Source organism: Lynx canadensis, chromosome B2 (genome assembly GCF_007474595.2).
Source record: "Lynx canadensis isolate LIC74 chromosome B2, mLynCan4.pri.v2, whole genome shotgun sequence".
In the NCBI taxonomy this organism is placed as follows: domain Eukaryota; kingdom Metazoa; phylum Chordata; class Mammalia; order Carnivora; family Felidae; genus Lynx; species Lynx canadensis.
The window spans coordinates 30,689,816-30,706,570 of record NC_044307.1 but is presented as its reverse complement, the minus strand read 5'-3'; the positions used below and the strand labels follow the sequence as shown (position 1 = coordinate 30,706,570).

General features: G+C 47.9%; 1 protein-coding gene across 7 annotated transcripts in view; it reads left to right on the top strand.

The window, feature by feature from the left end:
* The first annotated feature begins 814 nt into the window (after window positions 1-814).
* LOC115513709 (patr class I histocompatibility antigen, A-2 alpha chain) overlaps window positions 815-16,755 on the top strand; it is a 30,941-nt gene continuing 15,000 nt past the window's right edge. The window contains exons 1-8 of one of the 7 annotated variants that reach the window (XR_004343611.1): window positions 843-945; window positions 1,214-1,483; window positions 1,709-1,984; window positions 2,596-2,871; window positions 2,999-3,112; window positions 3,546-3,577; window positions 3,916-4,045; window positions 6,274-6,575. Coding sequence is in view for 3 of the 7 variants with exons in the window: in XM_032593133.1 (XP_032449024.1) it covers window positions 873-945; window positions 1,214-1,483; window positions 1,709-1,984; window positions 2,596-2,871; window positions 2,999-3,105 (1,002 nt within the window). In the remaining 4 variants the exon portion in view is untranslated. Of the gene's footprint in view, window positions 946-1,213; window positions 1,484-1,708; window positions 1,985-2,595; window positions 2,872-2,998; window positions 3,113-3,545; window positions 3,578-3,713; window positions 3,751-3,915; window positions 6,576-16,755 lie in introns of those variants that run through there. The other 6 variants (XR_004343614.1, XR_004343612.1, XM_032593133.1 and 3 more) reach the window with 6 other exon arrangements.

Below are 16,755 nucleotides of genomic sequence, written 5' to 3'. Positions count from 1 at the left end.
AGCTTTTTGAATCTTGATTGCAATGCTGTTTAGATATTTCTGTAGGAAGGGGCAAAATCACTTTATAGATTAGATTCCTGGGCACCTGGGGCGCTCCGACGGTTAAGTGTTGGATTCTTGGGTTCAACTCAGGTCATGATCTCAGGGTTTGTGGGTTCGAGCCCTGAATGGGGCTCTGCCCTGGCAGCACAGAGCCCTCTTGGGATTCTCTCTCTTCTTCTCTCTGGCCCTTCCCTGCTTTCTCTCTTTCTCTCAAAATAAATAAACCTTAAAAAGAAAAGAAACTGATCTCTATGAGGATCTCTAGCTGGAGCTTTGAACCACAACTTCAGGTGTAAAGAGAAAATCCATGTCCCTCCACCTCCATTCCCAGGCAAGCTCACTCTCTGGCATCCAGTTTACTGGGGGCGAGTTTTCTTTTAGGAGTCCGGTGGAGAGGTAAGGACTAGGAGCTCAGCACAGGTCGAGGGATTTCAGAAGGGAAAGGGACAAAACGGGGCCGATCCCAACCTGGTGTCTTTCCCTGGTTTCCTCAGAAAGACCCTGGGCCAGGCCTCAGGGTGACAAAGAGCGCTCTGTATAGGTGAGAGGAATCCGGGCAAAGTCGCGGGTTCCTGGGAAAGACTGACTGGCTTTGAAAGTCCCAGACTTGAGATAGGTCTGGGGCGGGAAAGCCCAGTTCCCCGCTACTCCGCGCTCATTTCACTTCTCTCAACCTGTGCCAGGTCTTCTTGCCTGGATACTCATGACGCGGCCCCAGTTCGCACTCCCATTGCTTGTCCTGTGTCTAGAGAAACCAATCAGCGTCACCGCGGTCCCTGGCCTGTCCTGGCCACGGACCCGCTGGGACTTCTATTCTCCAGACCCTGAGGATGCGGGTCGTGATGCCCCGAACCCTCCTCTTGCTGCTGTCGGGGGCCCTGGTCGTGACCCAGACCTGCGCGGGTGAGTGCGGGGTCGGGAAGAAAGGGCATCTGTGGGGCAGGAGCGAGGGGACCGTCCGGCGGGAACGCGGGGCCCTAGGGAAAGTGCCTGTCGTCCCCGCCCCAGAATCCCACCCACCCTGGCAGTCCCCCCCGACCCTCCCCGACTCCTCCCTGCTGTCCCCCACTCGGACCCCCCACCCCCTGCCCTCCTGGCCGCTTCCACCTGGGATCCGGGCCTCGCGCCGGGAGCAGGGTCGGGCGGGGTCTCAAACCCTCCGCGCCCGTAGGCTCCCATTCCTTGATGTATTTCGGCACCGCGGTGTCCCGGCCCAGCCTCGGGGAGCCCCGGTACTTGGAAGTCGGCTACGTGGACGACACACAGTTCGCGCGGTTCGACAGCGACGCCTCGAGTCCGAGGATGGAGCCACGCGTGCAGTGGTTGAAGCAGGAGGCGCCGGAGTATTGGGAGCAGGAGACGCGGGGCGCCAAGGACACCGCACAGACTTTCCGACTGAGCCTGAACACGCTGCGCGGCTACTACAACCAGAGCGAAGCCGGTGAGTGACGCGGACCCGGGTCCGGGTCACGACCCCATCCCCGGGGTTGCCCGAGTCTTTGGGTCCAAGCACCACCCTGAGGCTGCGGGACCCGCCCGTCTCCAAACCCGGGAAAAGCGCGCGGGCACTTTTACCCGCCATTCAGTTTTGGCTTTAAGCCCTGGGGTTCGGGGTGGGGGAGGGGGCGGGGCTCCAGGGCGGAGCTGACCTCGGGGGCGGGGCCAGGGTCTCACACCATCCAGTGGCTGTCTTCCTGCGAAGTGGGGCCCGATTGGCGCCTCCTCCGGGGATACTGGCAGTTCGCCTATGACGGCGAGGATTACATCGCCCTGAACCAGGACCTGCGCTCTTGGACCGCGGCGGACACGGCGGCGCAGATCACCCGCCGCAAGTGGGAGGCTGCCGGAGCAGCAGAGCATCAAAGGAACGACCTGCAGGTCACGTGCGTAGAGTGGCTCCGGAAGTACTTGGAGAGGGGGAACAAGACACTGCTGCGCACAGGTACCAGGGGCCGCGGGGCTTCCCACGATTTCCCCTCCAGCTGAGGCCTCCTAAGAGGATAGGAAGAACTGGGATCCACAGCAGTATATGGCCCTCCCCTGTGTCGGGAGACTGACTGCTCGGGTTTTCAGATCCGGTCCCAGAGAGACCCCCAAAGGGTCTGTCTTTCTCCTAGAGACTGTTAAAGGATAGAGTCTCTCCAGGGATGGAGGAGGAGACCATTTCTGAAATAATTGATCAGCGTTTCCCTTTGGCTCACGGTGGCTCTGGGAACCTTGGGGGATTTTCTCAGGCTGTGTTCTCTGCCCCACACCCATGTGTTTGGGATATCTGACTTCACCTAGTCTGAGTCATTTGGCCTCCAGCCAGGTCCGGACCAGAAATCCCTTTCTTTTCTGCTCTCAGAAACCTGCCTTCTACAGTGGGCCGTCTCACCCTAATTCTAGAACTTTTCAAACAAGAAGAGATTATGTGTCTAGGCTGGTGTCTGGGTTTTTGCTCCCTTCCCCAATTCCAGCTCTCTTGTCCATTCTCAAGATGGCCACATGAGAATTGCCTCAGTGGCCCGAGACAGTTGTAAAATTCCTTAATTTTCTGACCCTTCTCTTCAGACCCCCCGAAGACACACATCACCCACTACCCCACTTCTGACCATGATGTCACCCTGAAGTGCTGGGCCCTGGGTTTCTATCCTGCGGAGATCACCCTAACCTGGCAGCGTGATGGGGAGGACCTGATCCAGGACACGGAGTTTGTGGACACTAGGCCTGGGGGAGATGGGACCTTCCAGAAGTGGGTGGCTGTGGTGGTGCCTTCTGGAGAGGAGCAGAGATACACGTGCCATGTGCAGCATGGGGGGTTGCCCAAGCCCCTCATGCTGAAATGGGGTAAGGACAGGGGGAGACCTGGGTATGGAGCCAAACTTGGAGAACTCAGGAGCCCTTCTGGAAAAATTCAGCAGGGTTGAGGCTGAGACCTCGGAGTCAAGGCCCTCACTTTATCCTCTCTTCCCAGAGTCCCCTCCTCAGCGCAGCATTCCCATGGTGGGCATTGTTGCTGGTCTGGTTTCCTTTGTGGTCATCAGTGCTGTGGTGGTTGGAGCTGTCATATGGAGGAGGTAGAGCCAAGGTACGGAAGGGGAGTGCTCTGAGTTTTCTTGTCTTTCTGTAGTGTTTCAAGTCCAGGTAGAAGTTCGTCCTGCCTTGTTTATGGGAACTGCCATCCATGCACATGTGCTTGTCCACTGTGCAGCTCATTGCTACATTCACTCTGGAGTAAAGCTCTGTGAGAGTGAAGGGCAAACTTATCACCTTGATGAATGTGGTGATAGGATCTGATTTCCAGCAGTCACAGATCAGAGAATAAGGTCCTTGCTGAGGACAGACTCCAGGAGAATTGTTGGTCTAGCCCTGACATCTCTTTTCTTCATGTCCCCCTGATCCTGCCATAGGTCTGTAGTTACAGTTCTGGAAACTTCCCTGTGGTCCAGGTTATCAGTTTCATCTAGGATCTCGGGCTCTGCCTCCTCCGTGGCATCTCATGTGATATTTTCTTTCCATAGGTGAAGAGAAAGGAGTTATGCTCAGTCTGCATGTAAGTATGGAGGGGGTGATCCCTGAGACCCTGGGATAGTGTAGACAGGACCCCGTGGGGAGCTCACCTACCCCAAAGCTACTCCTTTAGTCTCATCTCCTGGGGGCTCCGACCAGTTCTGTTTGTTCTAACGCAGGTAGTGACAGTGCCCAGGGCTCTCTCCATTGCTAAAGGTGAGACCCTGAAGGGCCTGAAGTAGGGAGGGGAGAGGGGAAAGGGGCTATGCCTGGGAAATGGGGATTCTTTGAGTAGGATATCTTGAGCATGTGGTAGGCTATTGAGAACATCAACACTTATATGACTAACCTGAATTTGTTCATGATTATTTTCTTCCGCAGTGTGAGCCAGCTGCCTTGTGGGGGACTGAGTGATGCAAGATTTGTTCACTTTCCCACTTTGTGACTAATGCCCCTGATATCTCTTTCTACAAAGGGCTTCGGCATGTGTCCTCGTTCCTATTACCATAATGTGAGGAGGTGGGGAGACTGCCCCCCGCCTCCATGACCCCACCCTACACTGACCTGGGTTCTCTTTCCTCATCTGCTTTCATGATCCAGTAGAGGGACAGTGGGCCACCTCCATCCCTGTCTTTACTTTATGTTTCACTGTGCTACAACTTCTTACTTCCTTGTTGAACGTAGGGCTCTGGATGTGAATTTGTTTTTCCAGTTCTGGTCATGAGGAGTTGATCAGTTAGTTAAAGAAGAAGATTCCTAAAGTTTGAGAGGGGAAAGAAATGGAAACCCTGAGAACCTCCCAGAAGCTGCAGGTTTGGTGTGCCGAGTCTGCTCTGGGTGGGGACAGGAGAAAGCTGTGAGGGGCCTAGCGTGGTGGAGTCTCATGCCCAGTTGGTACAACATGGATGTGACCTGGTCACTGCTCAGCTGGGGAACCTCTTTGCGCTTTTGTCTTTGTCCCTCCAGTAGCACCTGCCTTTCCGGGACTGTGATCACTCAGGATATCACCTGGATATCTGGATATTGCCCAGACCTCGTCCTGCCTCCAGGACTATGGGCAACAAGACATTGTATGGCCGGGTCAGCTGAGGCTCAGGCCTGGGTCGGGCCTCAGTCCCGTCTCTGGGTGTTTATTCGTTGTTTCTTTGTTTCTGTAGAGCATTAGGCCCGTTCTCTTTTTTGTGTGGGAGTTCTGGTCTAATTCACCTGTGGGTGTCTCCTCGGTGACAGCAGAAGGAGATGTTTGGCCTGTCGGCGTCTGCACAAGGCCCTGGGTGGCCCTGTGCATAGGAATCTGTAGTATCCAGAGGTTATTTTCAGGCTCATTCAGGTCTTGCCCTCCTTCTCGGGCTTGATTGTTCTTCCCATCTTTTCTGAAGTCTTCTGAGAGGAGCAGATTCTAGCAGACAGGAAGCATGCCATAATTTCTTATTTTAAATTAGTTCTTGTTCTGTTTCCATCCTCTGCTTGCCCACCCTCTGCCCTGGTGATCCTGGTGCTGGCTCCAGCTCCAAGTCATGGAGTTATGAAGCAGAGTCTCCTTAGATTTATATTTGGTTGGGAAATAGCACCTGTGAATCGAGGATGGTTTTTGAAAATGGGCATCTCCTTGGTGTGCAGGGGAGTTGGTGTGAGAGTGGGGATGGGAGGGGGAGGGCAGTGCTGTGAGAGGAGCACAGGGGCACTAATGGCAGTGTGAAGGGTGATTGTGCTGTTGCTGCCACAGAGCTGCTGTGGTCTGAGGCTACATTAGTAAAGATACTGCCTCCAGATTAGGGAGGTGCTCTGCACCGATTGCTCCTTCTCTGTGTGTGTTGTGTGCAAGATATATGACACACTGTTTTCTGCATCTGGGAAACACGATAGAAGTTTCTGTGTTTAGGACAAGGCGCTGCTGCTGGTCTTTACATCACACTTTCAGTAGCAAGAATGGAGATGAGGATTCCCACACGGCTGTGCATCGGCCTCACTTGCAGGGCTCGTTAAATAAGCGATTCCTTGATCTTGCACCGAGGACTCTGTGGATCTGGGGAGAGGCCTGTGCATTTTGTGAGAAGCCTGGCGCTCAGCCAGATCTGGAGCCAGTGAGGTCAGCGATCAGAGCAGCCAGCCTGGGGAGGGGCATTAAAGCCACATTTAAATGTGTGTGTGTTTTTTTTTTTTTTTTTTTTTTAATCTTTGGAGAGGAAAGGGAAGGCATAACGTTGTCAATATGAGATGTGGTGTTGTGAGATGTGTGTTATCGTATCCCAGGGTATGGTTGGGTGGGAGGACTAGGGAGTGGTTCGCGGTTCAGTGTGACGAACACCTCGGAATGCTTGCTCTCGGCAACTACTTCCCTGATTGACTTTTCAGAGCAAACAATGGGATCTAAGCTTTTTTGAACTTAGCCAAAAGGTACTGTGCGCACACACACACACACACACACACACACACACACACATACATTTTATATGCATATAAAGTATTCTTTTGGGGAAGATTGTAGAACAGGCTTTGGCTACACAGCCAGGAACAGAGTCCACAAGTGCACGTTAGGGTGGGTCTCACACAGGAACTGCGGCCTCTGCTGCTGGGCACAGACGTCACTGCTCACACTGCTGCCTCCGTTGAAGCAGGACACTGGCCCCTGCGGCTAGGACTGACATCGCTGCTGCTTGTGGGACCGGGTGACACACTGCCACTCACGCCGCCTGTGCAAGTACATTCTGCACAGCTGCACCTTCTCTTTGTCACCAGGTCCAGCATGTGGTTACCTGCCTGGCAGAGCCTCACGCCATGTCTAACTGGAAGGATGTTGGGACAGCAGGTCCTTCCTCTTCTGTGGAGAGAGGCGGCGTCTTCCAAAGACTCTAACTGTGGAATTCTCATGTAGGGGGGCAGTGCCGGTGCTGGGGGTGAGGGCTGGAGAAAGGACGGCTGATTGCCATTCTCGGAGCACAGACCTGAGGCTGCAGCTTGATCTGGTGCCCTGCAGGCACTCAGGCTCAGTTGGAGGAGCAAGTTTCTAGTAAACGACATCGCTCTTCTTGTTCCCTGGATGCTATGTGATTAGATGCAGCTTTGTCCACTCCGGTTTACGCTCACAAATAAGTGCGGTGGCGTTGTGGGCTGGTGAAGTGATTGCTCAAAACGTGTTTGCCCAGCCTCTGTCTCTTGCAAGGAGGAGAACACCTGGGTCTGTAAGACGTCAGGGGGTCTCTGCGTGCACTGACGTGTCATGTTAATGTTTATATTTCCCTGTGCATGGAAATACTCTGGGGAGAGAATCTCTAACATTTGTCAGCTTTATGTGATCCTCACAAAGGACTAAAAACCAACCAGCCAGAAAACCCAAACCACCAGCCTGGTTTTCTAGTGTAGCCATAGCGTCCCTCAGAGACTTAACTGTTAGTTAATAGCAATTCAACTGAGAAAATTTATTTTATTTTATTTTTATTTTTGAGAGAGAGAGGGTGCAAGTGAGAGAGGGGCAGAGAGAAAGAGAAGGAAAGAGATAGAAGTGGAGCTTGAGCTCTGCTCACCTGAAGTGGGACCTCACCTCACCCGATGTGGGGCTCGTCGAACTCATGAACCATGAGATCATGACCTGAGCTGAAGTCAGATGCTAAATGACTGAGCCACCCAGGCGCCCTCAACCGAGAACATTAAAAAGTCGAATTGACTTTATTCAACTGTTCATGAATTGAGCAGTCTCCCAGCTAGTAAATAGAAAGGAGACATGAGGCTCCTGGGTGGCTCAGTCAGTTTAAGTGTCTGGCTTCAGCTCAGGTCATGACTTCGTGGTTCGGTTTGTGAGTTCGAGCCCCACGTTGGGCTCTGTGCTGACAGCTCAGAGCCTGGAGCCTGCTTTGGATTTTGTGTCTCCGTCTCTCTCTGCCCCTCCCCTGCTCGTGCTCTGTCTTTCAAAAATAAATATTTAAAAAAAAAAAAAAGACTCTTCCAGCTGCAGAAAGGAAAGGATTTTAAAGGCAGAGTGGAAGGGGAAAAAGGAAATTATTCGTTAAAAAATGCATTGCTTTAAGCAAGGTGGCCCTTCTAAGGGGAAAGGAAGTGGTCTTTCAGTGGCTTACCTACTTGTGCTGAGCAGGAAATTCCAGGTTGGCTGATTACAGGTCACATTTCTGGGAGAAGCTGAAGCTGCATTTAGGTTAAGGATTAAGATCTTGGTGGTATTTGGCTTAAGTGACTTCATTTTGGGCCTGCTGTCTTCCTTTTTTAACAGGACCATGAACAGCTGGTAGCAGACAGAAGGACATGATATAAATGCTTACACTTATCTTATCCTTTGCTTCTGGATGAGAGGAAGCACAGACTTGCTTGCTCTCCCTCTAAATTTCTCTTTGTGGAGCCGTGAGGGTTTTTTCCTCCATTCAACCAATGCTCTGATTCCCTGTCACCAATTCGATTCATTTCATCAGTCTTTTTTTTTTTTTAATATTTATTTTTGAGACAGAAACAGAGCAGGAGAGGGGGAGGGGCAGAGAAAGAGAGAGACACAGAATCCGAAGCAGGTTCCAGGCTCTGAGCGGTCAGCATAGAGCCCCATGTGGGGCTCGAACTCATGGATGTGAGATCATGACCTGAGCCAAAGTTGGGCGCTTAACCGACTGAGCCACCCAGGTGCTCCCAATTCATTTCAATTCTGACACTGTTGACCTGGAGTTAGCATGAGACCCACAGGTGTGAGGACACTTCCTACAAGATTGCCCTCGCTTCACAGGCACGTCTCAACTGTTACGTTCCCACATCGCCTGCACTTTTGTCCCACTTGGCTACAAAGTTGAAGGTACTCTCAAAGTTCAATAATTTGCTAGAATGACTCCTAGAACTGAGGAAAATTCCATGCTTATTATTGTGGTTTATTATAAGGACACACATGAGCAACCAGATGAAGAGGCACATGAGTGTGGGAGCGTGAAGGTCGCAGTTGCAGGAGCCTCTGTCACTGTGGGGTTGGAATGTGCCACCCTCTGAGCATGTCGGTGTGTTCATTTCAGAAGCTCTGTGAACTCTGTCGTTTAGAAGCTTTTTTGGAAGCTTCATGATATAGGTGTGCTTGATTCCATCACTGGCCATTGGTGATTAAAGTCAGCCTCCAGAGCCTCTCCCCAGAGGTCAGGGAGGGAGGCTGAAGTTGCCAACTCTCTAATCATCGCTTGGTCTTTCTGGTCACCAGCCCCCAACCTGAAGCTATCTAGGCCCCTCGGCCAAGTCATCTCATTAGCATACCAGAAACACTCATATTACTCAGGAGATCCCAAAGGTTTGGGGAAGTCTGTGCCAGGAACCAGGGACAAAGACCAAATAAGTCTACCACAGGCCACCCCTTGGTCTTTGACCACAGGTCCCTTGTAGCGACAGGACCATAGCTGAAAAGATACTGGCACACTACTAAAGTCCCATTCAGTCAGTGACAATTAGCCCATCATCCTGCTGTATGACAGTGTCTCCCAGGATTGCTCAGGTCTCCTGGTTCCATTTAGTCTCGTCAGGTTCCAGAAGCAGGAATGGTGTCACAGCGTATGGCTCCCTCTCTCAGGCATCTGGTATAATCGAGCTAAGAGGCAGCGCAGCGTCCTCTCTTGCTCACACCTCTTGGGAGGTGTTAATGTAATGCTGGGTTTCCCTCATTACGTAACTCATTTATCCATTCCTTTACCCTCAGCTGTTGTTTCTATTTCTCTCCATCTATACCCAACTTTCTGCTGTTGGAAGGGACGTTATGTGTAGCTGCTGTGCTGGTCTAGACTGCGGGCAGCAATACATTCTGGCAAGTCCCTCCTCCCCTGTCTTCTCTCGTCCATAGAGGGGAGGGTCACACCCAGACAGAACTCATGGGCTAACTGACCAGTAGGCAATCTAGCGGCACTCACCGTCAGCCCCAGCTTTGCCAGATGGGGTGAAGGCACAGCCCTCCCATTCAGTCCCTTAGGAAATCTCACATCAAGGTCGAACAACGGAGGTACGGTCGCCTGCTTAGGAGTCCTTCCCATTTCTGGCACTCGTACTTGCATTCCTGTCCTGAGACACTGTAGCGGGTAGGAAGAGGGAATGTTGAGGTGAACTATAGTCATACCAATGTCCTCTCACTTGGGAAGGATTATAGAGTCACGCTTACATGCCCCGTCCTCCTGCCCAGATCCATCAAGGAAACAAAACAGACACCTTTTCCCCCTAGCGGGGACACTCCTGATTCCCGTGCATGCTGGGTTGGAGCACACTCTGTGAAGGTGTGTGAGCCAGCACTTCATGCCTCTGTGGCCCTATTTTCACAGTATTTCCGTTGTCCATTCCAACTCTCTGTTAAGCTGTTTCTCTGTCAGTATATCTGTATGCCCATTGTTGGACATTATGGCTTGTAATGTATGTTTTTAGCGTGAGGAAATGTGACCGAGCATTCCAAACTAGTACAGTATCTTTTGTTTGTTTTGTCACGTGCACCGAAAGGCATGTATAACAATGTTCTCAGCGGCACTGTTTACGATTGCCCCAAATGGGAAACAATGTCAGTGTGCCTAACAAGAACATCTGTACATGAACTGTAGCACAGCCTTACAATGGACTACCACACAGCCCTGAAAAAGACTGGGCTCTCGCTACACCCTACGGCATGGGTGAACCTCACAGACATGACACTGAGTGAAGGAAGCCAGACACGTGAGAGTATGACTTTTTGCATGTGAAGCTGAAGATGAGGACTCATTTGTAGTGCCAGAAGTCAGAAGAGTTGTTACCTCTTGTGGTGGTGTATTGACTGGGAATCTCTCTGAAACCCAAAATGCTCTGCATCTTGCTCTGGGTGGTAGTACATGGGAAGTGCATACGTGTAAAATTTCATCGAGCTGTCCACACAGGATCGATGCTCTCTGTGCATTTTATTAAAAATTTTTTTTTTTTTTTTGGGGCGCCTGGGTGGCTCAGTCGGTTGGGCGGCCGACTTCGGCTCAGGTCATGATCTCACGGTCAGTGAGTTCAAGCCCCGCGTCGGGCTCTGTGCTGATGGCTCGGAGCCTGGAGCCTGTTTCAGATTCTGTGTCTCCCTCTCTCTGACCCTCCCCCGTTCATGCTCTGTCTCTCTCTGTCTCAAAAATAAATAAATGTTAAAAAAAAATTAAAAAAAAATTTTTTTTACATTTATTTATTTATTTTTGAGGGCGACTGAGACAGCACAAGTTGGTGGGGGGCAGAGAGAGACGGGGAGAGAGAGAGAAAAGTCCCAAGCAGGCTCCACGCCATCAGTGCAGAGCCCAACGTGGGGCTCAAAGTCAAGAAACTGTGACACCGTGACCTGAGCCGAAACCAAGAGTTGGATGCTTAACTAACTCAGCCACCCAGGTGCCCCTATTTTTTAAAATTTTTAATTGAATTACAGCTATGTTCTTTTTCTTTTCTTTTCTTTTCTTTTTTAAATAGCACTCTGGACATTTGCAACTACCACTGAGTAAGCAAAACCCAACCCAGAATGTCTGTTCCTGTCAAGACCCATTTGTAGCCCTCCCGTGGGGTTACTAGTATTGCTCTGACTTGTCAGCTATGTTCAAGGACTTCCTACCAGGGAATCTGCCTCCTAGCTGTCTGTAGTGTGTGGTTGGCAGTGAGAACAGTTCCTTTCGGTATTTTGGGCCACAGAGGATGCAAATAGACTATATGTAGTTTCAGCCTTCTCTGGATTACTGCAGCCCCCAATGTCCCTTTAGTTCACGTACCCAAGGAGCCACCTCAAGAGAGGACATCAAGATACCCACTCATCACTTCCAATCAGCTTCCAAACTTGAAGGTGGTTCTTGTGATGAGCACCAACATGTCCTACTTTATAAATGCACCCCTCAAATTCCCATAGTGGTTTGCAGAGGGCTGTGCCCCGTGTGGTTATTCCTTTAACAGACTAAGTTTCCCTTCTGCCTGACCATATGGCCTGGCTGTTGGCCACTGCCCACGAGTTGCTAAATCCAAAACACAGGGGCTTTTATTGTTCAATTTTTATATCACTGCTAGCAAAGCCACACGCAAGTTAGCTCACGGAGCTGACCTGTTTTTAGCTCCCTTGGTCAGAGTGGCGGCCTCCAAACAAGATGTTGTCCATTCGCCTTGGAGCTGCTACCCATAAACCAAGCAGCTTTTCATAGGCTACTTGAGAGCTGTCTCTGGGACCCTGTCCAAGTGATGATAGAATCCAGCACCTCCTCAACAGGTCCCAAGTCAGTCCTACCGGGATAGAGGCTCCCTGCTTGTGCACATATCCTCCTTGCATTTTCCTGGTAGCAGGATCCTGTAGAAACTCTTTCCACTATTTGTTAAACTGTTACCACTATGTATATATGTATTTTAAAATTTACATCCAAGTTAGTTAGCATATAGTGCAATAATGATTTCAGGAGTAGATTCCAGTGATTCATCCCCTATGTATAACACCCAGCGCTCATCCCAACAAGTGTCTTCATTATTGCCCCTTACTTATTTAGCCCACCCCCCACCCACAACCTCTGCAGCAACCTTCAGTTTGTTCTCTGCATTTGAGTCTCTTATGTTTTGTCCCCCTCCCTGTTTTTATATTATTTTTGCCTCCCTTCCCTTAATGTTCATCTGTTTTGTATCTTAAAGTTCTCATATCAGTGAAGTCATATGATATTTGTCTTTCTCTGACTGACTAATTTCGCTTAGCATAATACCCTCCAGTTCCATCCATGTAGCTGCAAATGACAAGATTTCATTCTTTTTGATTGCCAAGTAATACTCCATTGTACATATATACCACATCCTCTTTATCCATTCATCCGTCAATGGACATATGGGCTCTTTCCATACTTTGGCTACTGTTGATACTGCTGCTATAAACATGGGGGAGCATGTGCCCCTTAGAAACAGCACACCTGTGTCCCTTGGATAAATGCCTAGTAGTACAATTGCTGGGTTGTAGGGTAGTTCTATTTTTAACTTTTTGAGGAATCTCCATACTGTTTTCCAGAGTGTCTGCACCGATTTGCATTCCCACCAGCAGTGCAAAAGAGTTCCTCTTTCTCTGCATCCTTGCCAATATCTGTTGTTGCCTGAGTTATTAACTTTAGCCATTCTGACTGTTGTGAGGTGGTATCTCATTGTTGTTACTGCTATTTATTTATTTATTTATTTATTTATTTATTTATTTTTCCCCCAATATATGAAATTTATTGTCAAATTGGTTTCCATACAACACCTGTTACTGCTTTTTAATGGAATTCTTCTGGGCATTGTCCTCTCCATTAGAGTGTTTTTCCAACATTAACCAAGACTACATGGATATATCAGGCTCAAGATTATTATATGTCCTTCAGACATAGGGTAGTTTTAATTAATGTTCAGTAAGGGGGACCTGGGTGGCTCAGTCAGTTAAGTGTCCGACTTTGGCTCAGGTCATGATCTCACAGTTGGTGAGTTCCAGCCCCGCATCGGGCTCTGTGCCGACTGCTCAGAGCCTGGAGCCTCTTCAGATTCTGTGTCTCCCTCTCTGTCTCTCTGCCCTTCCCCTGCTCATGCCATGTCTCACTTTCTCTCTGTCAAAAATAAATAAACTTTAAAAAATTAAAAAAAAATTAATGTCCAGTAGCAAGCTAGTAACTTTGAATGGAAATACTCTAGTTCACTTTAGTAATCACTGAGAAGCACTCAGAGGCTTCTGCTGTAAGCTCCAGGACCTGCTGCGCATAGTGCTACTGGACAGAGTACGCCTTTGCACTGCACTCCAGCTTGTATTGTATGCTGTTTGAGCTTGGGCAGTCTTATTTTCACGTACCCTATCCGATTAGTATTGCTTATAGGGTGGATTGACATGCCTTCTGCTTTATAGTACTAGATAGAGAAGCGCTCCCCAGTCAGACATAATACCCATTCTCGTGAAACATTCAGGCAAAGGAGACAGACTCTTCACTTAAAGATCATTTAAACATTCCAGTTCCCACCCCGAATTTCTACCTTCATCCTGTAATCTCTTATTTTTCTGTATTTTTCAATCTAATCATAGGCCACATTAGTGCATCAGGAACAGGTTATCGTGCCGCCTTTGCATGTGGCTCCTGTGTAATGGAGTCCTGGAATCTTCTGCTCTCTATCCCCTGATCGTTTTACCCACTCTTATGTACAAGGCTTTGGATCCCCAGCAAGGGGTCAGGTCAAACTACCTTACCTATCTTGTCAATCTTATCTCAGGTAATTTGCCTGACTGTTCCTGATCAGAGTTTTCATTGTGATCTTTGCTTTCTTACTTTTTAAATTCTTCCAAACTGGGGTAACTAGAGCCATCTTATTTGGGGCTTAAAAATAAATATATATTTTAATGTTTACTTACTTATTTTGGGAGAAAGAGAGAGAGAGTGCACAAGTAGGGGAGGAGCAGAGAGTGAGGAAGAGAGAATCCTAAGCAGGCTCCACGCTGTCAGTGCAGAGCCCGATATGGGGCTTGAACTCATGAACTGTGAGATCATGACCTGAACTGAAATCAAGAGCCAGATGCTCAACTAACTGAGCCACCCAGGCGCCCCTTGTTTGGGGGCTTTTTAACGTTGGGGGACAAGCATGGGGTCTCTTTGGTTTACCCAACCTTCCATAGTGCTGTTTTAAGACCTGTATTTTAACCTCATCAATGTTTTATTTATCCCATTGCTTAATAGACATCTGTATTAGGATTCTCCCAGTCAATGGATAAAGAAATTGTGGTTTATATACACAATGGAGTACTATGTAGCAATGAGAAAGAATGAAATATGGCCCTTTGTAGAAATGCGGATGGAACTGGAGAGTGTGATGCTAAGTGAAATAAGCCATACAGAGAAAGACAGATACCATATGTTTTCACTCTTATGTGGATCGTGAGAAACTTAACAGAAACCCATGGGGGAGGGGAAGAAAAAAAAAAGAGGTTAGAGTGGGAGAGAGCCAAAGCATAAGAGACTCTTAAAAACTGAGAACAAACTGAGGGTTGATGGGGGGTGGGAGGGAGGGGAGGGTGGGTGATGGGTATTGAGGAGGGCACATTTTGGGATGAGCACTGGGTGTTGTATGGAAACCAATTTGACAATAAATCTCATATATTGGAAAAAAAATGAAAAAAAAAAAAAAAAAGGATTCTCCCAGTCAAGTATCTTGGAACCATGTCACCCAATCAAGTTGACACATAAAATATACAAGTCCATACCTTGTCAACTTGCCACTGATAATGCATCTCCTTAAACCGTACTTAATTTCCAAATAAAAGCAATACCAGGGTCATAAGTTTATTTAAAATTATTCAACTATCCTGAATACAGCTGAAAACACACTAGTGTTACTGCCCTTCAGACCCAAAGACACACACTGACAGAAAGTGAAGGGATGGAAAAACATTTACTATGCAAATGGAAATGAAAATTTAAAAAAGCAAGTGTAGGGGCGCCTGGGTGGCGCAGTCGGTTAAGCGTCCGACTTCAGCCAGGTCACGATCTCGCGGTCCTGAGTTCGAGCCCCGCGCCAGGCTCTGGGCTGATGGCTCGGAGCCTGGAGCCTGTTTCCGATTCTGTGTCTCCCTCTCTCTCTGCCCCTCCCCCGTTCATGCTCTGTCTCTCTCTGTCCCAAAAATAAATAAAAACGTTGAAAAAAAAATTTTAAAAAAGCAAGTGTAGCAATACATAGACAAAATACACTTTATTATTTTTTAATTTAATTTAATTTAATTTAATTTAATTTAATTTGACTTTTTACTTAAATTTTAGTTAGTTAACATACAGTGCATACAGTCCTAAAACTATTGGTTTTAGGAATAGAATTCAGTGATTCCTCACTTACATATAACACCCAGTGCTCATCACTAGTGCCCTCTTTGATACCCATCCCTTATCTAGCCCATCTTCTCCCCACCTCCTTGCATCAGCCCTCAGTTTGTTCTCTATCATTAAGAGTCTCTTGTGTGGGAATGCAAGCTGGTGCAGCCACTCTGGAAAACAGTATGGAGGTTCCTTAAAACACTAAAAATAGAGCTACCCTACACCCAGCAATTGCACTACTAGGCATTTAGCCACAGGATACAGGTGTGCTATTTCGAAGGGACACATGCCCCCCATGTTTACAGCAGCACTATCAACAATAGCCAAAGTATGGAAAGAGCCCAAATGTCCATCAATGGATAAAGAAGATGTGGTATATATATATATATATATATATATATATATATATATATACACATACATACAATGGAGTATTACTTGGCAATGAAGAATGAAATCTTGCCATTTGCAGCTATGTGGATGGAACTGGAGGGTATTATGCTAAGTGAAATTAGTCAGAGGAAGACAAAAATCATATGACTTCACTCGTATGAGGACTTTAAGAGGCAAAACAGATGAACATAAAGGAAGGGAAACAAAAATAATATAAAAACAGGGAGGGGGACAAAACAGAAGAGACTCATAAATATGGAGAACAAACTGAGGGTTGCTGGAGGGGTTGTGGGGGGGGATGGGCTAAATGAGTAAGGGGTGTTAAGGAATCTACTCCTGAAATCATTGTTTCACTATATGCTAACTAATTTGGATGTAAATTTTAAAAAATGAATAAAATAAAAAAAAGAGTCTCTTGTGGAAAAATAAGATAAAAACATAGAGGGAGGCAAACCATAGGAGACTCTTGAATACAGAGAACAAACTGAAGGGCGATCAGAGTGGGGAAGGTTAAATGGGTGACAGGCATTAAGGAGGGCACTCTTCAGGATGAGTACTGGCTGTCATATGTAAGAGATGAATCACTGGGTTCTACTCCTGAGACCAAGACTACACTGTATGTTAACTAATTTGAGAATAAAATAAAAAGTAAAACAAAAAATAAATGGATAAAGAACAAGGAATGAGTGAAGTGAAAAAAAGAGTCTCTCATCTTTTGTTTTCCTCTTTCCTCTTTTTTCCCCTTCTCATATGTTCATCTATTTTCTTTTTTTTTAAGTTTATTTATTTTGAGAGAGGGAGGGGCAGAGGGAAAGGGAGAGAGATTATCCCAAGCAGACTCTGTGCTGCCAGTGCATAGCCTGATGCAGGGCTCGACTTCACGAACTGTGAGATCATGACCTTAGCCAAAATCAAGAGTCAGACACTCAACCGACTGAGCCAGTCATCTGGTTTATTTCTTAAATTCCACATATAAGTGAAATCATATAGTATTTGTCTTTCTCGACCTGACTTATTTCACTTAACATAATACACTCTAGGTCCATTCACGTCA